This window comes from Peromyscus eremicus, chromosome 19 (genome assembly GCF_949786415.1).
Source record: "Peromyscus eremicus chromosome 19, PerEre_H2_v1, whole genome shotgun sequence".
Taxonomy (NCBI): domain Eukaryota; kingdom Metazoa; phylum Chordata; class Mammalia; order Rodentia; family Cricetidae; genus Peromyscus; species Peromyscus eremicus.
Genome location: NC_081435.1, coordinates 45,901,729 through 45,927,151, shown reverse-complemented (window position 1 = coordinate 45,927,151; position 25,423 = coordinate 45,901,729). Strand labels below are relative to the sequence as shown.

Genomic DNA, 25,423 nt, shown 5'->3' with positions numbered 1-25,423 from the left:
GCACGCACAGGGTACTAGATTCAATATATAGGATCAAAAAGATACAATGTTCTACTTGACTCTGGCAGAAAATCAATAAAGCAACATTTTTAAATCATTTAAAGGCTGCTACTTAAAAGAGTGGCAAGAACGTGGTAATTTCCAAACCTGGGTTGGAGAGGAAAGCATAAAAAGTAGATTGATTCAATAGATGTTAAGAGAGTGGGGCAACAGCATAGTAAATATGAAATAATTTGAAACATATGAAATGGCAGGTAGGAGTGAAATCGTAAGTATAAATGGTTTCAATTGCTACATGAAAGACGAATGCATTTTTACAATTCTTTTTAAGTTCAGCTAAATGTTTCTTTTTTTGCAAGAAACCTACCTAAATCAAAGAGTGAGATGATGGTTTGAAAATAAAGAGATGGGAAAGATATTCAAGGCAAATGTTAATAAAAAGAGAACACAAAAAAAAAGATGTCAGAAAACTGAAGACTAAAAAACTAAAATGTATAAAAGAAGCAATTTATCAAAAAGATGAAGTTGTCGTGAGCTCCCTTATGTTGAAAACAGCTTTGAGAAATCATCCAGTACAATTGACAAAATGCCGTACAAACGGAGTAAGGATAGCGGGAACTTTTATGAATAAGTTTGGGTTTGTCTTTGTTATCTATTTGTTGCCAAGCTCCCTACATTCTCTGTCCCATCAACTGCCCTCAGAGACCACAGCTGGCCCTGTGATTTCACTCAAAAAGCTTTCATCCCTGGTTACCACCATCTCAACAGACCATCCCTCTTCCGCATGACTTCGTTCCCCAGCCCACAGAATTCTTCCTCTCCTGGTGGGGTGTCTCAGGGAAGAGCTCTCCCTCCCATTGCGACTCTGTGAGATCGCCATCCCTCCTCAACAGGGGTAGGGTCAAGAAGGAAACTTTACCAAAGGAACTCCCTCGATGGACGAGGTACAGGGGGTGCCATAGTCATGTGCCATAGTCATATGGGATGTGATGTATCCCATCTTACTGGTATTTTGTCAAGGAATTTTAAGTAAGGTGTAACCACTGGAAGATAGGTAAAAATGTGTGGTTTTACAAGCTGCTCATTGCTCATACTATTTTTTTTCTATGAAGATGAAAACGAATGCAGAACCAAGCCAGGTATCTGTGAAAATGGACGTTGCGTTAACATCATTGGGAGCTACAGATGTGAGTGCAACGAAGGATTCCAGTCAAGCTCCTCCGGCACCGAATGCCTCGGTAAGCAAGTATAGGAATATTTTCTTTGGTGAGCGAAACATGTTTATGATGTCATCAGAGAAGAGCTCCGCACGTGTATTCTTGTCTGGTGAGCCTCATAAGCACAGTACTCTCCGTGCCTCTGCCCACGGGTATACGTCTATTAAAATGATATATTTATATGCCTGTCATACATGCACATGTAATGTAAATAACAACCTGAAATAGTCTTTCCAAAATTACAATTAATTAAGCTCCGTGGAAAATGTGACTTTAGTAAGGCTTACACGAGGAAATGACTTAATTCCAAAAGAAAATATTTGCAGTGTGAGCTAGGCTCCGCCAATATTAATGCAAAGCAAAAGCCACATTTCCAAAGTGCAAGGGAGGTTAATTTTTATATTACGGTCCAGAAAAATGTTCTACAGAGTATTTTCTAGGGGGAAATATAAACCCAATGGGCACTCCATCACACTAAACCAATGCTGCAATGTGGGCATTCCTGGAGCTGTTGCAGTTAATGGCGGCAGCTGTAGGGTGTGGTCAAATTTGAAGGAACCAGGTAAAGAAGAGCGATCAACTGGCCAGTGGCTTGATGGGGCCAGACATCAGAGGTGCATCAACATGCTGCTTCCAATCCTAGGAAGATTTTTATACTCAACATAGTGTATTTTATGTCCTGTTGTTTCCAATCTAGACCTTCCCTGGTAATGAGTCTTTGAAGAAATAGCAAAGATACCCTACAAAGAATACTGTTTTCTGTTCATATTATGATTTTACTAGCATACTTGGCTTATTAAGCCATACTGAAGAAGAAACCCCTGAACTTACATTAATACACTATCTATAATGTACTCAGTCCTTTCACTGTAGAAAATAGTGGAATAAGCACCACGTTCATAACATAGTCTTGATTTTATTTTTCAGTAATTCTTACCTGTCATTATTTTATCTAAAAGGAAATAAATGTACGTGGTGTTTCTTTCTTTGGGGTCCTGACAGTCATGACTTTCACTGTATTGAAAAGAATGAATATTGTGTAAATTTGTCAAGTTTAATCATCTGTTGGTGGTATAAGCACCATGGGGGTGTAATGTCAACAAGACCTTATAATTACTAAGTGTAGACTGCTCACGTAAGAAGAATACTTTCAGTGTTGAAGGTTGTGGCTGAGGAGGAAAGCATGACTGTCCACTGAAAACCAGGCTGACGGCTCCTTGACCTTGACTCTCGTCTCCCTGGTGTTTGTTGCAGACAACCGGCAGGGCCTGTGCTTTGCAGAGGTGTTGCAGACCATGTGTCAAATGGCGTCCAGCAGCCGCAACCTCGTCACGAAGTCAGAATGCTGCTGTGATGGTGGCCGAGGTTGGGGCCACCAGTGTGAGCTGTGCCCGCTTCCTGGAACTGCCCAGTACAAAAAGATATGTCCTCATGGCCCAGGCTACGCCACTGATGGAAGAGGTGATCTGCTGGGGGGCTTCGGGGATTGTGTTTTCATACATCCAAATTAGTTTAAAAGAAACATGAAAAAGTAATCCTCACTATTCAACTTGCTAGTGTGGAAGTATCCAGAAAATAGAATGAATTCCTACCTACACTCAGGTGAGCAACATTTCTTGGCACAAGGCGAGTGTAGTTCAGAGGTTACTAACCCCACGGCCTTTGGGATCAGGTAGGTCTGTGCCATTTTCTTGAGGACATTCTTTACTGTTACCATAGTTTTGTGCTTCCGTCTCCTCATCTGCTAAGTGAGGATTGTAAAGTCTTCTGTGGGTTTGATGTAGGAATAGATCTCTTCAGTTTTGTGAAGCGTGGCCTGGAGGGATAGCTGGGTGGGTCAAGTGCCTTACAAGCATGAAGGCATGAGTTAAATTCCCAGGACCTGCATTTTGAAAGGCCAAGAGTGGTAGGGAGATGAAAACAGGTGGGTCCCTAAGGTTCCCTGGCCAGCCAGCCAGGCCCGCTTGGGGGTTCCCCTGGCTTCCACACACACCTGTACACACACACACACACACACACACACACACACACACACACACTTTTATAACGCATTACACAATGTTCTTGTGATTCATGTACAGAGCACACATAAGTGCAGCAGTGTTTTAGATGGAATTATGATAGGATTACTTTTTCACATTTCTGTTAGCCTGACTGCTAACAGAAGCCTTCCTTTAGAATCTAAGGCCAATGGGAACTAGAGGCCCAAGACTATATAGAGTCAATTACCACATATTTCAGAAGAGTCATACTTCAAAGAGGCAGCTTTCTAATATATATATATATATATATATATATATATATATATATATATATATATATATATATAATTTTTTTAAAAGGTAGTAACTCTCACTTAGCAAGCAATATGTACAGTCCAGTGTGGGGCTTGCGGCATAGCCCTCCCCTGTTTGTCTCTCCCCCCTCCTCAGTTGGTTTTGTTGCCCTCCCACGTTGCCGTTCCCTGAACAGTGAGAAAGGACTCTGGAGGTTCTGCGGGTGTCCACTGCCATCTCACGCCAGTCCCTTCGTCCCTCCTCACTTCCCGCCATCTCCACTGTGCAGACATTGACTCCTGTTCTTCCTTCTCTCTCTTCTCTTACCGCACAGACATCGACGAGTGTAAGGTGATGCCAAGCCTCTGCACTAACGGCCAGTGTGTCAACACCATGGGCACCTTCCGCTGCTTCTGCAAGGTTGGCTACACCACCGACATCAGCGGGACGGCTTGCGTAGGTAAGATGAGGTTGCGCCCGCACTGTCTGGTGATCCCTGCTTCCTCCAGACGGAGTGCGGTCGGCGAAGCGCCGGTCTGTGCAGCTCGCCCTGGAGGATGCCAGACTTGCCAGTGACGCTGTTCTGAACGATGGAGTTCTTGACTTTCCCATAACTGTGTGGGATTCAGGGCCCAGTTCATCTCGATTCCTGTGCAGTCAGGGAAATGTAAAAATTGACGAATGCGCTTTCAACATTTTCTATTTTAATTTGAAATTTACAAGTGTGCATTTAGTTGGTGAAGAGAAATAGACTTTTCTTGTGAATCCGGTGTGTTTGTGTGTGAAACAGAATGCATTTCTACAATTTTTCATGAAAAGAAGCAAGTCAGGGCATCATGTAAACTCTCTCCTTGTGGAGCAGTCTCGCTACAGCATCTTTTGGCTGTTTTACAACATAATTTTTCTTGAATTTTTTTTATCATCTGATTGGTGGCAAACGGAAGGCTAGAGAGTAGCCTTTTTTTTTTTCCCTTGTCTCTCAAACATTTCTTAGATTCTTGGTATTTCCTCAGCTTCGGCTGCATCCTCTTAAATTGCCTATTTTAGTAACAAGTACCTGGCATAAAAACATTAAGAAAAACCAACTGACTGACCCTTCGTAAGTATCTGACTCACACAGTAGAAAGAGCAGACAGGGGAGTAGCCAGGAGTAGGTTGTTAGTCAAGAGCTGTCTGCATGCCATAGGCATCCACCCAGTGAGCTCTGTGGAGGAAACGGAGGTGGCCTACTGGCGGTCATAGGCCTGGCCGTGAAGAGGTGGCTCCTCCCTGTGAGGACCTTCAGTACGGCTTAACAGTGAGAGTCTGTAAATGGACAGTGGAGTGTAGAAAGGCCACAATGGAACATCACCCTGGGGCCAAAAATAAAATGAAATAAAGAGGGAAACGTGTTGGGAGCCTTGCCTCACAGGTGTATGGAGTGCTCAGAGGGCATCCATGAGAGGCTGCAATGGGAGTCGGTGGCTCAGACTAAACCCACACTGGAGAGACAATGAAGAAGAACTAGGAGTGTCCAGAAGGCTGGAGGTGGGAAAGCGCACTGGTAAAGCCTCCAAGGTCTAGTCCAGCCTAATTGATCTGCAGAGGAATTTTTTTGAGCCCAGACGGTTGTCTAGACATTACAAGATGTAGCCCCGATCTGTACATTGATCTTCAAAGTAAGCCAGTGGAGAATGGTAACAGATCTAAGAGCAATTAACAAGGTAACTCAGCCGGTGGGCTCTCTACAATCTGGAATTCCTTTGCCTGGCTCTGTTTCCAGAGCGGCCTTGAACTCACAGAGATCCACATGGATCTCTGCCTCCCAAGTGATAGGATTAAGGGTGTGTGCCACCACTGTCTGGCCTCTCTATGTCTAATCTAGTGGCTGGCTCTGTCCTCTGATCCTCGGGTGAGCTTTACTGGTGTACACAATATATCACCACATAAGCCAGTCTGCTACTTTAGAGAAAACTGCTCTAAGCATCGTTTCTCTTGGGCTGGATTGCACTGTAAGTTGCAGAGGAGGAGCCAGAAGGTTGAAGTAAGAATGTGGAGAGGGGAGAGGGGCTGGCCGTCTCTTGTAACCAGGGCTCTCATGTTCGTGTTACTTCCGCTCAGACCTCGACGAATGCTCACAGTCTCCAAAACCGTGCAACTTCATCTGCAAGAACACCGAGGGCAGTTACCAGTGCTCCTGTCCCCGGGGGTACGTCCTGCAGGAGGACGGAAAGACATGCAAAGGTGAGGGGAATCTCAGTGGCCGCCGCCCTGGTCTCTCTCTTCAGTAATGTTTGCACATTAGTGATCAGAGTTGTAACCCAGGCTTTTCCCTGTGTTAAAACACTGCTTCACAGATGCTGCACCAGGGCTTCCATTATAGAAGGAAAGGGACTTCAAAATCTAAGTCACACTGTTTCACTCCTTAGAAATTAAACACACACACACACACACACACACACACACACACACACACACACACACACATATAATGGAGGTTTTTTGGGATTTTTTTTCCAAGCCAGGAAACTCAAAATTACATCAAAGGAAAATGGATGGAACTGGATGTCATCACATCAAGCAAAATAAGCCAACCTCAGGAATGCAAATATCATGTTTTCTGACATACACAGATTCTAGACTTTTTTTCCCAAGGAGTGTAAAAATGCCATAATGAAACCTACTACATTGTCTGCTGTCTTAAAATATTAATTTTAAAAAATTTTAAACTAAAAATTTAAAAGAAAATATGTATGACTGACATGAAAGTTGAAGAACACTTTTGGGGAGATGGTCAGAGGCGTGAGGGAGAAACGAGAAGAGATAATGGGGGTAAATTTGAGAAAATTACAATGATGTTCATATATGAAAATAGGATAATCTATTCATTCATATGGTAACTTTTTAATTAAAAAAATGTTGAGGCAAGAGTTGAAACAAACCATGAGAAATTAGTTTTTGTTGCTGCCTACCTCAGACTTCATCTCTCAGCAGTCTTACATACATCTGCATTTACTGTAGAAAGGTGAGAAGTCAGTGTTTGCATTACTTTTTGTGTAGTATTAAAAGTAATTACCAGGCTAAATTTGATCATTAAAATGGCTTCCACGCCATACCGTGTTTGATTTTATGTGAACCATCCTAAGCATGATACTAATGGATTGAGCAGATGGTTTACCTGTATTCTCTGTGAAGCAAGCTTTCATTTCCAACCTATATTAAGAAATGAGTGCATAAAAAGTAGCAAGTTCTGGGATTTTCTTAACCCCGTTGAGAGCAATAGTTCACATGACCTGACTTTTGCATGGTGTTTATAAAATGTGTGGAACTCATACCTTCCACTGCGCAGGGAACTTAGTTTGAATGTATTTTTTCCAAATTAAGCTTCACTCAAACCAAGATCAAATTTTGAGTTTCCTATTAGAATAGTCCAGAGGTCAATTCTAAATTTGTGGTTGTTTGGTTTTGTTGGTTTTGCGTTGGTTTGGGGGTTTGTTACTGTCTTTTTGACGGTCATGCACCACCATGCCCAGCAGAAGCGAAGTTTTGGCTTCTCTCATGTTAGCGATGGTGTTTCCATTTAGATCTGGTAAACCTTCCTCCATTTCCAAACTCTGTTCTATTTTTATTTAATATTCCCTGTAATAAGTCACCATCCATGTTCTAAACCACATTAAGTACAAGCAGGACTACTTTTCCATGTTAGCTTTGAAAAGGGTGAACTTGCTATGTTTCAGCCATCCAGTTCTTACTTTAAGAAAACTTTGCTCTAAAACCTTTTAGCCACCCTGTCCTGATTGATAGCCTTCTATAGAAGTATACTTAGACTATTTAATATGCACATTCAAGCCCTTCCTCATAAGCATATGCGTGCCTTTATAAACTAGAGCCAAAATGTAAACCAAATGCTCCCATAGAAAATGCACAGCTCCTGTGGATGTGTGAGGACAAATGGTAAGCAGATAGCCCTCCTGATTCTCCTGGATTTCTCTGTCATTTCAGACCTCGATGAATGTCAAACCAAACAGCACAATTGCCAGTTCCTCTGTGTCAACACCCTGGGGGGCTTCACCTGTAAATGCCCTCCTGGGTTCACCCAGCATCACACTGCTTGCATTGGTAAGGCACATCTGAGTTGGGGTATTTTGTAGATGTTGGGTAGGTGCATAACTACGGCTCAGCCTGGCCTAAAGAAGTCGTAGGAAACGGGGACGTTTCTGCACAAGAACAGCATCCACGGGAAGAAGGCCTGGACAGGCATTTGTGCAGTGGGGACATTGTGTGGTGCTTCAGCATGACCCCCTCAGTGTCAGCACAACTGTAATCACACATTGTATCTACTGTAGGCAATGCCTCCGTTTCATATTCTGTACTGCTGTGACACATGCTCAGATAAAACAGGATTAAAAGCTAATAGCCACACTGGAATATTTCAGTTTTACTTTTAGAAGGCACATGTTAAAAGATTCTTAGTCTATATTATCTAAAGCAGTGCCTCTAGTGACTCTCAAATACGTTCTATTTTCAAGTCACTGCAAAAAAAACCCACACTTTTTATGCTACTCTTGCTAATAAATTCAGATTTAGCTTTGTCTAAAATGCTTCCTCCCTATACCGAAAGCTCGAGCTTGTATCTGTCTGCTTATTTCACGTAGTGAGATTGAGTTCACATACTACACACCAGGAAGTTTGACTCTCTCCCTCCATCTTGTTACTTGGCTAGACAATAATGAATGTGGGTCTCAGCCTTCACTCTGTGGCACGAAAGGAATCTGTCAAAATACTCCTGGAAGCTTCAGCTGCGAATGCCAAAGAGGGTTCTCTCTGGACGCCTCTGGGCTGAACTGTGAAGGTGAGTTCACGTGCACAAGAGCCTTTGATGTTAGGGCTGTGGAAACAGCCTAGTACATGAAGCATTTGCCATATCAGGCTGAGGAACAGAGTTCAGGTCCCCAGAACCCAAGTAAATGAAAAATAGGCATGCTACCTCTGCTGTAATCCCAGTGCTCTGGAGGCCAGAGTGGGTTCTGTGGAGCAAGGTGGATAGCTACAAGAATCAGCATGCTCTGAGTTCAGCAAAAGACCCTGCCTCAATATCCGAGGTTGAGCACACTAGAGGAACATCACACACACACACACACACACACACACACACACACACACACACACACACACCTCTCTGCACATGCACACGTACCTGTACACATAAGAACGTGCATACGCACATGCATGCACATCACATACAAATACACACACAACAATAGTAATTAACTGGAGCAGGACGCTGATGGCTGTTGCCCTTTTCATAGGCTGAAGCTCGTCCCATGCTCTCTATTAGTGGGAGCTTACGGTGCCTCCCATGAAATAGGTGTTTTTCTCTTACAAAATCCAAGGGAACAGCTGATTGGGAGGTGAGAGTCTGCCCGCAGTTTGAAGACATGGCTCTTCAGTGTTTCCTTGGCAAGGGCTCAGGTACAGGAAGATGAATATGTTAGTGTTGAATGCCTCATCACCTTTACATCTTTATATTGTGTTGCAATTTATATTATTGAGTCAGTCATCCTTTTTAAAGTTATTCCTAGAAATAGGTGGCTTTCAACTCTAGAAACATTCAGAATTTTAAACACGCTCTTTGTAAGAATTATAGGACTTTTGTACATGTTTTTCAGCCCATTTTTTTGCTTTAAAAATTTTTAATTTTTTTGTGTTTGAAATCAATAGACATTGAAAGCATTCTGAATCTACCAGCTGCTTGCCATGTGTGAATTCAGCTCATGCCCATCCACATAAGATACCATTTATTAATTATCCATGTAAATTTGTTACACACACATCAGACATGCCAATTTCATTTCACTCTTTTTGGGGTAGATTTCAAAGCCTTAGTTGTCATTCCAAAAGTGTATGCATATATTAACAAAGAAATTATTCCATATGTATCATACCACATCTTGCCTAAAAATAACAACATATTCAAATACTTAAAAAGGATTTGCATCTAATTAGTCTTGACCAACAACAACAAAAAAAACTTTGCATGCAAAACCATTATACTTTATAGATATCTCCATGGTTTTTGTATCTTCCCCACAATGAGGATTACATGTGAGTCACTCTTGAATCAGCTAGAAACTGCACACACACGCGCGCGCACACACACACACACACACACACATAATTTACCAAATAAATAATACCATATGGAGCTAATCAATTCAAAATGCACCATATTTGTGGTTACTATGGTTGATTTGCTGAAATTAAACTATTATTCAGAACACTGGTGTGCCATGGTCTGGTGGACAACATTCAGAATAAGGTGGTTTCTTATCTCAGCCATCCTTTCTACACCATGCCTTGTTTATTTGTTCCCTTAAAGGTTGTGTCAGGAATGCATTTAACAAGGGAAAGTAAAGACCGGACTTGGGTTGTTTTTCCGCAGATGTTGATGAATGTGATGGAAACCACAGGTGCCAACATGGCTGCCAGAACATCCTGGGAGGTTATAGGTGCGGCTGCCCCCAGGGATATGTGCAGCATTACCAGTGGAATCAGTGTGTTGGTGAGCATTCCTTGGTGGCCCAGCACTTGCTTTTCTCACTTCAGTGTCTGAGTAAACTGAATAAATAATGGAAGTGGTAGAGGTAGTGCAGTGTCCTAGAACCTAAAAAACAGCATTTGGGGTCTGTGTGTGGGAGGGCTAGAGTTAGCTCAGTGGCAGAGCACATGAGGGTCCAGGGTTCCGTCCTACCCCTACTCACTGTTAAAAAGGTGGACAGGGGAAATCTACATAAAAACATGGATGCACACTGAGGTTTTAGTCTACTAGTCTCTGCACTTGCACGTGTGACAAAATCCATAATAAACATGTTTCTGAAGTTTTTAAAGGCCCATCGACTAGAGGTGTAGACATTTTCACTTTCTGGTGCACTGTGAGGTTTCTGAGGACAGCATCAAAAACAACATCTTCGTTCACCATGCTTTGCTGCTTTTCGTCAGTAATCTGATAGATTTAGGTTGTGGAAGTACTCTTCCATTACCCTCTTATAAATCTAAAGGACCTTTTCCCTCCTTTTTGAGACAGGGCTTCCTATAGCCCAGGCTTGTCTGTAACTTGCTATGTAGCCTCAGGCTGGCCTTGAACTCTTCTAGATCCTGTAACCTCTGCTTCCCAGGACTTGGGATAGCAGGCATGTACCACCGTGCCTGGTTAGGAATTCTAAGAACTGAGGCCAGGCCATCTGGGCTCTCCTGTCACATAGCTTTAATAAGCGTTGTGACGGTGTTTTAACATAGAAGAGGCAGCGAGTCACAGCAAATGCTCCTGACAACTCCAGACAAAAATGTTTATAAAAGAAAACACACGGTCATTCCGTTCTATTCTTTGCATTGATAATAATCACAGACATTCTCCTCATGAGAAACCACTGATCAAAGAGACCGTTACTCTTCTTGAGTAGGCTCACTTAGCATATGCCCAATTTCTTGGCTGTGTTTGAACACACTCCACAGCTGCACATCTTGAGAGGAGAAGCTTGCCTTGCCAAACAGAAGGGCAGCGGAGCCCTGCCCCTCCCCCACCCCTAGAGACTAGCCAGGATGCTTCCTTGTCTCTGAAGTGATTTAAGCTACTACACATGTCGTTCAAAAGTAGTGTAATGATCCACCAAATGAACTGACTTGATTTGATCTTTTATGTTTTTCTCAAAAGAATTTTTCTAATGACAGCTCAGTGAGCTGAGAAGAAAACCAAGTGTTTCAGAAGGGACACGAGGTCTATGAAGTTCTTATCTGGACTGTGGCCCCCTGCCAGGCCAGAAATGCCACACCAGAAATGCCCATCATGGGGAGGAAAGTCTCTACACCCTGTGGTCTAGAGCAAGGGATAATGGTGATGTGTGGGGAAATGTCACAAATGAAGCCCATTGTTTTTTACGCTACCTTAAAAAATTAGTAAAAAACTTTAAAAACATGCAGCTAGGAAATAAAGGTAAGGGTAAATCTTTAAATGATTACCAAAGCAATGAATTAAGTTGCCAATCAAAACTGTTTCATAAATACGATCCACTTCCTTTTTCTTTACAATATATATATATATATATATATTGTAGAATTCCCTAGGGCCTGTTATATTCATTCATATACTGAGGCCAAGTCCTGGCAAGCTCTATAGAATACAGGCAATAGTGATTTTTTTTTTTTTACCATTAGCAATGATGTAGAACTTTATTATATTATGGTGTTTCTGAACTCCCAGGGCCATCATTTTAGTAAAGACTGCATGCTTCTCATGAGCTCTGCAAAACTTAAGGCAAAAAGAATCATTCTCTAGTAGTTAACTCACACCGAATTCTTGGTTTTAAAGAGAATTTAAGTAAAAATGAGAACATGTATAAGTCATCAATTCAAGTTTTTACACTTCTTAAAGTTTTGACCTGTAAACATCCAATGCAAAAACTGTCTTTCAGTAACTTTGGAGTTTCTGTTTGAAACTGAGTGAAGTTTGAAATGGTAAGGTACCATTCCTGTTTCCTTTTCATGAGTTCCTTGAGTACAGCGCTTTAGCCTAGGCTGCTAGAGTCCAGACCCAGGCCTAGGTGCCTTCTGATGAGAGAAACGCCTTGAGGAGGGCAGCAGTGCTTTTCAAGGATGGGGTGTGGGGACAGGTGCTGTGGATATCGCTCTGTATGCTGTGAATGTGTTGCTCTCATTGGTTGATAAATAAAATGCTAATTGGCTAGTAGACAGGCAGGAAGTATAGGCAGTACAAGCAGAGAAGAAAATTGTGGGAAGAGTCAGGAGTCACCAGCCAGACACAGAGGAAGTAAGATGTAAAGACAGAACTGAGAAAAGGTATCAAGCCACGTGGCTAAACATAAATAAGAATTATGGGTTAATTTAAGTGTAAGAACTAATCAATAGTAAGCCTGAGCTAATGGCCAAACAGTTTTAATTAATATAAGCCTCTGTGTGTTTACTTGGGTCCAAGTGGCTGCAGAGTCGCAGGAGCCAAGCAGGACCAGGAAAACTTCAGCCACAGACATGTGCGTGCAGTCCCAGCACCCACAAACTAAAGCAGGAGAATCCAAAGCCAGTGAGACCCTGTCTCAAAAACAAGCCGTCCAAGAAAGGGGATCAAAAGTACATAAGCAGTTCTCCCCGGTTGCAAGAGTGGTTTAGGAGCTTTTCTTTCCTAAAATGGTTATCTCTAAGCAGCCACTCCATTGGTAGAGAACAGAGACTGATTTCAAAGGTTCTGGATCCTTCCAGGGATTCAGCTGGTCTCCAATAAAGCCAACACTATTCTTGCCTTGAAACCTTAACACAGTTTGGAATTTTAGCGCAAATACATGGCAGAAATAGAGTGACATTGTTCCAACCAGGAAGTTGTCAGCATAAAAATAAAATTATGACATAGTTCAGATTATCTGTGACTGCTGGTATAAATACTCTATGAGTGGTGGGGGGACATAGAGAAGACTCTGAAGCAGTTTTCTCAGAGTCCTCTAGTGAACAGTCACAACTGTCAGTCAGTGCACCAGATTCTTGTCAAGTAGACAAAATTGTAAGTTTGTGATACTATTCATGTTGCCACCAATTCAAGAAAAGCAAAAGTTCTCTGAAAGGGTTCATTTTGGAAAAAGCTTTCCATCCAAGCTCTCACTTTAATAAGTTTCCAGTACGTTACCACGGGGAATCAAGAGACCGGTTTTAGGACATTGGATATCCAGATGTGGGGAGTACCTCAGCCACTGATTATTGTGATTGTTTGAAATTGAAAATGTGGGACTCTTATGAACATTTGCACACGAAGAAAATGTTTCAGTTTGCAAATTTTTTTTTTGCCATTTACTGCTGATAACTTTCAGTTCCTTCTATATTATAAGCTTTCCAAAAAAAATAATTCTAACATAGCCTAGCAAGGCGTTTTAATTCACAGTGTATCTCAGACAAGGCCAGGCTTAACTGAATTCATACAATGTCACCATGCTATATATTTATAGCATATAAATATGAGATCTTATGGTGCTTCCAGAAACATTATCTTGTTTTAAAATGTTCTTGTAAGTGGAATGTTCAAATTCAATTTACTCAATTAATTGGCTTTCTTGGTAATTTTTCTGCCTAACACAATGCCTGAATAAACCATAGTGGGAACATGCCATTAAGTTATAATCTAATTTAGATCCCATGTTAGAAGAGAAATCCTGCATGCTAATGTGAGAATTAATTATAAAAGTGGATGAAGCTTGGGGGCACAGCCCCATGTCTCTCAAATAGATAAACAAAACACTGAATACATTCAGGTCTCATGGAGCCAAGTTACTGAAAATTTATGCATTTTCTCTGCATATAATAAAGGCCAGGGGATTTCACATATTAGGTAATCTGAATATATTTTATATTCAATGACTTAATAGGTCAACACTTAGCTCTCTCATTTAATTCTCAAACTATGTTCATTATATTAAAATGTACCTCCTATCTGCCCTTTTGGTAGTCTCTATCCTGTGCTTAAACGAAGTTCAATTTCCTGTCTAGAGGCCTCTGCTGAGCCCCATCTTCATCTAGGAAATCTCCCGAACCCCTGCAGGTCCCTGCCCCCACGCTCCATAATCACCATTGTGTTCCCTGGGTATGCACACTCACAGATGTGCCTGCTTCCCCACATGGGCTGAAATATGTCCACAGACACTCTACACTCCATATACAGTCACAGGAATGGAAAGAATTCCATGGACCAGATGTGATTTGTGCCCAGGGTGAAATTTGGGTTATAATAAAGCTCAAAGGAGTCAAACTCAGGGCTATCTATCAACCAAACAGTTAAAAGCAAACTCATAATTTCCAAAGTCAAAAGCACCATGGGGCCTTGGATCTCTGATAACAGCAACTGAAAACAGACTTGTGATCGTACTCCTGCCCGGCTTCCACAGGCCAGAGCTGAGCATTTAACAGTAAGGGCTCAGTGTCGGCTAATGATGGGATACAACGCTCCCAGAAGGCACAGTCCACACCAGGCAGGCTCTGGAGCAGTTAAAACCACTCAGTTCGGTATAGTGCAGCAGGGTTGTTTCCAACACTCTCATAAAAGGCTCTGAATTTTTCATAGACATGAAGGTGTGGGGAAGTGCTGAGGGGCCATTGATACAAATGCTGATAGAGAAATGAGCTTTTAAAAAAAAAATCCACATGATTCACATACCAGAAAATTCATCCTTTTAAAGTGTCAGCTGAATGATTTCGGTGTGCTCTTCCAAGAGTATGCAGCACCTACCCCAATAGTTTCGTTCCCCCCGCCCCAAGAGAAACCCCATACCTAGCAGCCATTATTCCCACCTCTTCTCTCCCCCAAGCCCCGGCAACCTCCAATCTGCTCCCTCTGGATTTGCCTAAAATACAGGCTTTTGAAACAACCCTTTGTTAAGAGAAGAGGAGAATTATTCATTAGGTAAGCTGCAAATATCTGTCCCTAAGGTCTGCCCACATACTCAGAAGTAGTACAAATAGAATAGAAAAGGGCGGTGTGAGTTTTTTGTTTTGTTTCGATTTGGGGTATTTGCCTCTAAAGATGTATTTTTGAAATATTTCTTTAATTAACTCTCTGGCTGCTTTGAAGTTGGTAGCAACAGTGTTTCTTTTAAGCTATCTCCCCTATAAACTGACAGGCCCTGAGAGACCACTCCCCAACTCCATCTTCCTCGGCCCTGCCCCCTTCCCCGTGTAAGGCTTGCTTTCTTCCTTGGAACAGATGAGAACGAATGTTCCAACCCCAGCGCCTGTGGCTCTGCGTCCTGCTACAACACCCTGGGGAGTTACAAGTGCGCCTGCCCCTCCGGCTTCTCCTTCGACCAGTTCTCCAGCGCCTGCCATGACGTGAACGAGTGTTCCTCCTCCAGCAACCCGTGCAGCTACGGCTGCTCCAACACGGAAGGCGGCTACCTCTGCGGCTGCCCACCGGGGTACTTCAGAGTGGGACAGGGGTAAGGCAGCGCACGGCCCCCAGCAACAGCACAGTGTGACTCTTCCGCTGTCCCGTGAGTTGAGGCAGCCTTGCGTCCCGCCACTGTGGGGAAGGAACGGGACCCTCACAACGTGTAAGGCCTGAGAGATGAAAGTGTTGGGACTCAGGCACCACCGTGAAGTATAGGGTCGCTTCCTTTGTGGAGTGCCTAAGGCTTGAGCTTCATGGTGGTGTCACTCTTTGCTCCTTGTAATGGCTGAAATTGATGGATTCCGACCCAAGGCCAGATTAAGGCTTAGGTAGCTTGTAGGTCACTGCGGGAGGGAGGGCAATGTGGAAACGACCTGCATTGTTCTGCCGATTTCAACAGGGGCTGACCCAGTAATCCCCGAGGAAGGAAGGACTTTGTCTGGTTTTGTGTTGCCCAGAAAGGGAACAATCCTTCTCCCTAAGGCTGACTTCCCTTGGGCAACTGAACTTTCTCAAGTCTTACCACTTGTGGCTGAGTCCTAGCCCCATGCACCCTTCCACCCCAAGGGCGTTCTTCTGTGACACAGAGAATGGTAGGAGTGAATAGGGATGAACTTCTTTGAAAGGAACAGTCGGTGAAGCAGGCACTAAGGGACATGGGCCAATCTTCCCCCGACTGCCATACAATCCCATGGAACAGAACAGATTGGGCCTAGCACAGGTCACTTCAGAGCCAATGCATTGCCTCTTTTTGCTAACTAAAATAGGATTCAGAAACACCAATGACTGAAGCACGGATCTTTTCCTGAGCAGTAGGAAGCAGCCGCAGGCTCATGAAGCAATGGAGTTTCTCTTACCATTGTGTTTTGACTTTCAGAGCTGCTTTTTCCTCCTTAATAAACGACCTTTCAGTGGCTCAGTCTAATTAGGATTGAAAGCCGAGGAAGCCCAGGGCTAGTCGGAAATCTCTCCCTCTGTGTGGAGAAGAACAGAACTACCATGATCGGGTTTTGTGATTAAGAGCCTAGGACAGCGTGGTTCTCTCAACCTTCCTAATGCTGGGACCCTTTAATGCAGGTCCTCATGTTGCGGTGACCCCCCACCACACAATTACTTTTGCTGCTACTTCATAACTGTAACTTTGCTACTGTTATGAATCGTAATGTAAATATCTGTGATTTCTAATTGGCTTAGGCCGCCCCTGTGAAAGGGATATTTGATACCCCCCAAGGGTCAAACCTCCCCCCCCCCAAGGTTGAGAAACAGTGGTTTAGAGCTTGCTCTGTTGTTCCCATGTTCTGAAAGATCTTTAGACCGCCCAGGCTAATGATGATAACGTCTAACAGTGTTCCTTCTCACGAACAGCCACTGTGTCTCGGGGATGGGCTTCAACAAAGGACAGTACCTCTCGGTGGACACGGAGGTGGATGAGGAAAATGCTCTGTCCCCAGAAGCGTGCTACGAATGCAAAATCAATGGCTACCCCAAGAAAGATGGCAGGCAGAAGAGGAGCTTGCAGGAGCCTGGGCCAGCCTCGGCTGTGAGTAGATACGGAGTAGAAATCCTGCTTTGCCAAAACAAAAAACAAAAGCAAAAGGTTATCCACATCTTGTCACAGTGACATTAATATTCTTTCAGCTCCAGCACAGGGAAGTCTATCTGGATATTTGGTTGGCCAATTGGCAGGTCCGGTGCGGTAAAGATAAGCAAATTAAAATTAGTTGGAATGATGTCTAAAGCACAAAGCCCTGTGGGAAACGATGATTCAGTTTCAAGTCATTTTGATTTAGTTTGCATTTGTGCCACAGAGTGGAAGATGCTCACTCGAGAAATAATGATTTGAAAATTATTGAAAACTGAAATGGTTTTGAATTCTTACAGTTCTATTCCAGACATACAAGAAGACACTGTCAATTTTAGCTTTTCAGTGGGTCCGCCAGCCTGGCCACGTGTTCTGTGCTTTTAAGTCTTGCCCATCATCAAATTTTGTTTCCAATTAACTTGCCTTTCGTAAAGAACTAGAGGTCTGACTTGGCAGCCTCTGGTATTTTCTCTCTCCCAGTGGCGTTTTAGCAGCGTAGTTAGGAGGCTGGGCCAAAGGCTGCCTGGTTTGGGAGCTGTTCCTCAGCCCCGCCCACCAATAATGGGTCTCATAGGACACGTATGTACACCTAACACTCAATGACTAATAACCCACATATAGGGAGGTTGGTGATTTTCTCTGAGGCCAGAGGCAGTATGATTTCACCAAGTTACCTCTCATTTCAATTAATATTGCTGAGAATTGAGCCTTCCCCCCCCCAAAAAAAAATACAGTCACCAACTGCCTGGCTATGTCAATTGGCAGCTTGTTTTATTTTTCTGGGCCCTAGAACCTTTCCTTATCTATAGGACCATATTAACTTAGACCCAAAATCTCTGATAGTATTTTAAAATAACAAGTTAATGTTACATTTCCTTTTCAGTAAACTGAAGTATCCAACAGATGTTTAATCATGACAACTCATTCATCAAGATATAAAGCCTTCCCATTGTGGTGCATGAAACATAATTCTGTCTAAAAATAATGATGAGTTCCTCCAAGCTACTGTAGCCACAACCTCACTTAAGCACATACCCACATCAAAGCATTATGGTTTTCGGGCATGTCTAACTAAAGTGTATTCCTACCTCACACCCCGACTGACAAATTCGGATCATATTATCTGGGCCCTACCCGCTTGTTCTCACTCATCTTGGCTCACTCTGCATCTGACTCTGCATGTACTAAGGCTGCTAGTCAATTCAGAGCCCAGCCTTGAGGGTGATGATTTCCCTGGGTGCGGGACCTGCTGTTGAATAGTCTTCTCATTTTGACCCCAGAAAAGATAAAATTAGACTCATCTCTTCAATTGTCCTTTTTTTCTTTAAAAATGTTTATTTTAGAATTTCACATGTGTACAAAACGCATGCTGGTCCTATTGGCCCCCATTTCTCCCCTCTGGCTCCCTCAAGAGAACCTCCCAACACAACATATCCCCCTTTCGACTTCTTTAGTTAACACCCCACTGGTTACACTTTGTGCTGCCCATAGGCACTGAAACATGGACAAACTATGAGTGGCCACACCACCAGAGAAAAACCACTCTCTCGCTTTAAAATTACTAATAAGCACCATGTGGTGCTTAAACTCATCAAAATAACTAGATGCGTGACTATTCTCTGTGGCCTACATCCTATAACTTTAATGATCTTGTTGGGTCTGGGTGAGAGTCAGAAGAAAGATTTACAAGAGCATCCCTCCATGGGATGAAGCTTTGCCCCGCCTCTATTTACAGTAACCCCTTTCTCAGACAGCTGATGGCCAAACAGGGAACAACCTCAACCTGCCACTGTGACTGTACCCCTCAGATGGCTTTTGAGTCCACTGTGTGCTCTGTAGAAGTTCATCTCAAGTGTGTGCCTGCTCTTTCCCCAGGTGGAGCAAATCAGCCTAGACAGCGTCGCCATGGACAGCCCGGTCAACATGAAGTTCAACCTCTCTGGCCTTGGCTCCAAGGAGCACATCTTAGAACTGGTACCTGCCATTGAGCCCCTCAACAACCACATCCGTTACATCATCTCCCAAGGGAATGACGACGGCCTCTTCCGAATCCACCAAAGGAATGGGCTCAGCTACCTGCACACAGCCAAGAAGAAGCTCACCCCCGGCACTTACACACTGGAAATCACCAGCATCCCTCTCTATGGGAAGAAGGAGCTTAGGAAACTGGAGGAATACAATGAGGATGACTACCTCCTGGGGGTGCTGGGGAAAGCCCTCAGAATGAGGCTTCAGATTCAGCTGTACTAGCCCTTTGCAGACTTGGGTCCCACACCCAGCTCAGATCCCAGCACTGCCAGCCTTCAGAAGTGTTTGGAATGTCAGTGACTAATTTTAAAAGAGGAAAAAAAAATGACTTCTGTTCCTTTCCTCCCTGATTCAGACTTTGGGATGTTGACCCTCACAGGGAGGGATAACTTAGACTCCAGTACGGCCAAAGATTTGAGTGCAAAGGCAAACATAGTTACTGTATTTTTTATATAACTTCATTTTAAAATATATTAAAAAAAAAACCTAAATGTTCAAGAGATCAGCATATGGCACTAAATGCACAAAAATAATGTGAGCTTTCTTCCTGTTAGCAGTCTGTAACACTTTGGGTATTTTGCTATAGTTGCTAATTAAAAAAAAATATAGATGTTTATTTATTTTAATGCAGTAATATATGGAGAAAAGAACGAACTATGTAAACAAAAAGGGAAACTTGCTTGTTTTTCTTTAGATTTATAAATTTGAGGTATTTCTTTTAGAGGTGCTTTAAAAAAAAAAAGTCCAGTACATTCAAGAGATGTCTCCTTTGGTTTCTCTGCCAGCCCTCCAACTGGTACGCACCTGACTATTTGAAAGAAAGTCTTACGGAGCTGAATGGGCAGTGTAATCAATAATTTAGAAGACATAAATGTTGTCTGATCCCATCTAAAGGAGATCAAAGCCAGAGCAGCTCACGTGACAATATTTCACATCACCAGATTCACCAGGCAACAGTAGAGGAAACTCAACCACTGTAGCAAAATACCTTGACTGCTTGTGAGACCGTTAGCATTGCAGGCCAAACTGTACTGTATTTCCTTCTCATAACCTCAAGGAACCACATGTGCTGCCCACAACACCTCACTCTTACCAGGGCGCGCTGCACACTTGTGGTCCCCTAGGCAGCTGAAGAACTGCTGTTCCTTTGAATAGGAACACCTGGCGTCCCGTCGCGTTTGGTGCTGTCGTAGATTAATGGTGCATTTATTATGTTCAAGCTATTTCAGGATCGCCATATGTGCAAACAATCATGCCACGCAGCCAAGGAATATATGTTGATGTTGTTTTTTTTTTAAACCCATGTTTTTTTTTTAGAATTTTTCATTAATACTGTAGTTATACACCATATGCCTCATTTTATCATAGCTTATTGTGTATGAAGTACCTTTGTAAAATGAATTGATATTTAGTTTGCTTTAGCCATTTGAAAAGATGCTACACCAGGAGGTACTACTAATAAGGGCACGTCTCCATGCTCTTCTCTCCGGAGAACCCATCCCTGGACCAGTGACGAAACCTCTTAAGTGAAATGGCCAAAGCGCACACAGACTGCCAATCATTCCTCTCACACCTGTGTCGACCAAAGAGTAGTAACCAGTTATATCCAGTGTTTGGGGGCTTTTCTCGTTTTGTTTGTTTGTTTTTAATAACTAAAAAGAAAAAAGAAAAACAATGTAAATTTGTAATCAAGTGTTTGTGAGGAAAAACTTATGGATTTTGGTTGTGTTTGTTTTTGTAGGTCTATGTATCAAACATGACACTTGTCTTGCAATAAAGCTTATTTTGGGGTAGTTTTCTGGCTGAGTTTCCTGAGACTACAGTGGCTGGTACGTTTGCGGGAGGCACTGGGGACTTGGCTTACAGGGACATGTATTGAAGAACTGGATGGAGGGCAGGGCACACCCACAGGAAAGTAAAGGAATTTGGTGACATACACGACAAGCAAGCAGCTAGGGTTTGCTTTCGTGTCACATTCATACAGAAGAATATAATGAAAGCAGTGGGATTGTTCAATTCTTCATAAGTCCTAAGCTTCCTAGGACCCAGTTTTTCAGTGACCTCAAAGAATTACACTTCTTCCACCAGTATATTTGTGGAAGCTATCGTAATAAAGCATCCTGAAGTATCGATAAAAGCTTAAAGTGCAAAGTTTACTGGAGCCAAAACTTTAAGCAAAAGTAAATAGCCGGCATATCTCAATGCAAGTGGCATCTGCACCCAAAAGCAACCCAAAGCGTATCTCTTACAATGCCGTGCACTATACTCTGAGAAGTGAATAGATTTAATGGAGTTTAACTTGAACCCTCCTTTGATATGTTGTAAAAATGGTGCGCGCGCACACACACACACACACACACACACACACACACACACACACACGTTTCCAAGATCTCCAAGTTAATTCAATCCGTGGTAGGATTTGTGTGCTTAAATTTTTCATCCAAGGAATAAGAAAACAAGGGAATATTATGACTGATTTTAATTCTGTTCTTTGCCAACCAGAAATTAGCTGTGTGGAATAAGGAAAGTATTTGCCTCGGGGCATCCTTTAAAACTTAACATGCACATGCAGCTTCATCTGGCGTCTATTAATGGTACAGCGTGAGCTCTGTAATGTCAAATGACCTGGAACCAAATTTGACTCTAGCTCTGGATATCAAGCAACAAGGCTCTCAGTTTACCTTAAGTCTGCTCATGAGGAAGTTTGAAAACCTACAGAGTTGAGAGCTTCATGCAGAAGATAAAAGGCATTAGGCACGCTGCCTGGAAGAATGTGCTAGAAGAAAATGATTCCAAAAAGCTTTTACCAAGGAAGATCCTTATGGGCATCCCTGGCTGCTTTATTACAGCTTTAACTGATGTCATCTTTCTCAGAACTAACCACCACCACCGAGGATGTTTAGGTAGCATGTTGTATTCCCATCCTCACTTTTCTCAGAAATTTACTCAGCCTAATTCTTTTTTTTTTAATTTATATAAAAGTATAATGTTGACTCAGGGATCTAAACTAAACCCAGTGACTCTGTGCACTGGTAATAATGATCTTCGGATGACAGGGATTCTCTCTCTACTCGCTTTGTGATTTGGAGCTTTTGAGGCTTTTGTCCTGTTATTTTCCATGTGGCTGCAGCTTACACTGTGTGGACGTCAGTCACATTTGCATCTGAACTTAATTCAGAGAAGCATATAAATGACAATTAATTCAAACAGCTACTCTTTTTTATTATCTTAGGGTAGGGAACAGTGCCGGTCACGCTGTCCATTCTCTGAGGCTTCATTTGGCTTTAATTACCTTGGTTTGCAGAATAGATCATGTTAAAGGTGAAACACACAACTGAAAATTCTAAAATATTGCTTTGATTGAGTCCATTAAAATTTTAGGGAACAATGGAATTAATTTATGAAATTGAAATGAAAGAAGCACAGCCATATTTGACATATTAATGTTGACCATTCAGAAATACTCATGCTCTTTTAAGAATATGCTAGAAATATGAAAGTTCCTTTCTCTTCAGAAAACAAAAAACTCCACTGCTCTCCATGCTGCTCATGGCTCATCTGTGCTCCTACTTTACAATAGTCCAGTGCAGGACGACATCACTTATTCAAACAAGCTCGCTTTTTTCTCCTCCACTGCCATGGAAAGAGACTGATGTACTCAGCTTTGGGACTTTGATAGGTTAATTGGAAGCTGTTCAAAAACAAGTTTATTAGGGGGAGAAAATGAATATAGGAAATTTTTTAAAAAGGAAGCAACTTTTTTGTTGTTGTTTTTCGAGAGAGGGTTTCTCTGTGTAGTTTTAGTGCTTGTCCTGGCTCTCGCTCTGTAGACCAGGCTGGCCTCGAACTCGCCTAGCTCTGCCTCCTGAGCGTGGGGATTAAAGGCGTGCGCCACCACTCCCTGGCAAATTCCAGGAACTTTTAAAGACAAAGATGAAAGGAAAGATGGAAGTCCACTGCTGCCTCATAGGAAATGAGACATTTGCTACATGATGGTTGATTCTTCTTTTTTTTAAGCATGCTCATTTTCTCAATACATTCAAAACCATGATTTCTTAATAAGAAGTATGTTTTGCTGACTTTAATTGTCTTCGAAAAACCCTTTCAATAGAATCCTAACATACAATGTAAAACTCATTCTGTAATCCAACCATTGAGACAGTATGGTCTCATAATAAACAACAACAAAAACAAGCAACCCTCCTTTAAACCGGGCAGAACAATTGAATTCTGCCTCCTGGAACAAATTGTGTGACATCTCAGACTTGATCGCTTCCCCGATTTGATCTCACTGTGTGGCTCCAAGGGTTCCATGAAGTAAGAGGAGCTTCCTGGTTGTGGAGGGCCCCAGCAGGTAGCAGCAGGAACTCAGGAAGGCCAGCTTTTTCTGCACTTTGTATCCATGCCCCCGGGCCATCACTAGAGGATAAACGAGACCACATACTGATCCAAGACTTCCTCCTAAGCATGTTTCTTTGACTACTGATACAAGCACTAAACTGTAGGATTCTGTCCAAACATTCAGCACCTGGATGAACCAGTCGCCCAAGTGGTCCACACCTGTGGGATTTTTAGATGCACTAACATTTAGATTGCCACCAACATTTACAATTGCCATACTACCCCTTGTTTATTGGAATTGTGGGTGAGAGCCCAGAATTCCAAGCCACAAACACAGCCAGAGCCCTCATGCTACAGAGTCCCCAAGAAAGTGAGTAAAGAGACCATGCACACCAATAACCCCTGTTAGAATGATTTATCACCATGAGAGCTAGAGCTAGAAACCTACTCATATTTACAGGTAAAGGAACTGAGGCCCAGATTTATAAGAGTTGCGTGCACAGCCAATTTACACACAAGTGAGACCAGAACCCTGGTTGTCTGGCTAAACTCTGGTACTCTGCATACTTCCACTCTATGGTAAGCCTATTTGGATCTCTTTTAAGCCCTGAGGATATAGGCCAGTTCCCATGGTTTTGGCTTCTGCTGAATCCAAAATGTTTTCCAAGCACGATTTAAGCACTGCCTTTGCTTTGTCTGCCCCACCCTCTGAATAACTGCTCCCAGTGTCTCATAAACCAGAGATTTGTGTAGGCACTAACATGCCAAGATATTGGCCACAAGACAGCAGACCCCACCCCAAACCCTGTACCTTAAATGCATATTAAAGTCCTGCCTCTCGAAGGGTTAAACATTTTATTTAAACCAGACTTTCGTATTTTAAAAACACATACACACTTCTTTTCACTAAGAATGCTCAAGGAAAGTACACTAGTTACTTGTGTTTCTTAATTGTCTTTTCCCCCTCTTCCTGTGAGCCTAAAAAAGATATTAGTAGATTAAGTTGGCTTTCTTTCGAAATTGCCAAGAACCTACAGCTCACATTAGTCACCCCCATTAAAGCCACAGATTAAATGTCAGGATGTAGTGTAAATGTTTTCCAAGGGAAACGGAAAACATGTTACATGAATTTTGAGCAAACTGTAACGAACACTAACATGAATAGCCTTCCGCCAACAACTACTGCTTCATACACGAAATAACAGTAAGAGCTATGAACAACCAATTCCTAACACTGTGTCGGAAAAAGCAGCATGTTGACCTGTCCTAGGTGCCTACATTCCTGCCCCAAGGGTTCCTCCTGCCTACCTTTATTTCCTGATCTAAACACCCTGCACTTAGGTAACCTACTCTTGTGAAGAAAGACAAGGGCAATTTTAACCCCCTGGCCAATGTATTTATGAACCTCAGACCTAAGTCAAGTTTAACCCTTGACTACAGAGTAGCACCTAGAACTTCTAACCAGCAGTGACCACATGTCTTCATCATTCTACTGAACTTATAGAACCAAGTCTAGAAATTTTCAGTGAAGGAAAAATGATGAATATACAGAGTCAGTCTCATGGACCACCCTCTGTAATAAATGAAGGAAGGAGAGGTTCTAACTGTACAGTCAGTTTCGTGGATCACCCTCCATAATGAATGAAGGAAGGAGAAGTTCTGACTATACAGTCAGTCTTATGTGGACTGCCTCCTGGATTTGAATCTTGTGCAGACAGTAGGCAATTCCATGACAAGGAGTTTACCAGAAAACATCTGAACAGGTTTCTGAGGATCATCTGGTAATACCTTCTTTAATTTAGAGAGACTTTCTTGATTCACACTCCTTTCTGTACCTTTCTAGGGAGCCCCGTGGGACTTCCCCAAAATAAGAATAGAATGCTGGGGCATCTGGAGCAGGCTAACTACAAGTTTTGTTCCATGATGGTCCCCTGATCCACTGAAGCTATCAATGTCACTACTGTTACAGTCAGGGGATGGGGCCTACTGGTCTTTACTGCAAGGGAGGTATTACACAGTTTTATTTTGAATAAGTTGCTCAGAAGAGCATTTGACATTTGTT

At 42.6% G+C, this 25,423-nt stretch overlaps 1 protein-coding gene across 1 annotated transcript in view; it reads left to right on the top strand.

Annotated features, from left to right (window-relative positions):
• The window catches only part of Fbn2 (fibrillin 2), a 216,533-nt gene extending 195,723 nt beyond the window's left edge, over positions 1 to 20,810 (top strand). Inside the window, exons 56-65 of the mRNA XM_059246115.1 lie at positions 1,113 to 1,238; positions 2,472 to 2,678; positions 3,828 to 3,953; positions 5,594 to 5,716; positions 7,475 to 7,591; positions 8,196 to 8,324; positions 9,915 to 10,034; positions 15,225 to 15,456; positions 16,773 to 16,947; positions 18,865 to 20,810. Coding sequence (XP_059102098.1) covers positions 1,113 to 1,238; positions 2,472 to 2,678; positions 3,828 to 3,953; positions 5,594 to 5,716; positions 7,475 to 7,591; positions 8,196 to 8,324; positions 9,915 to 10,034; positions 15,225 to 15,456; positions 16,773 to 16,947; positions 18,865 to 19,239 — 1,730 coding nt within the window. The 3' untranslated portion in view covers positions 19,240 to 20,810. The remainder of the gene's footprint in view (positions 1 to 1,112; positions 1,239 to 2,471; positions 2,679 to 3,827; positions 3,954 to 5,593; positions 5,717 to 7,474; positions 7,592 to 8,195; positions 8,325 to 9,914; positions 10,035 to 15,224; positions 15,457 to 16,772; positions 16,948 to 18,864) is intronic.
• The last annotated feature ends 4,613 nt before the right edge of the window (positions 20,811 to 25,423 follow it).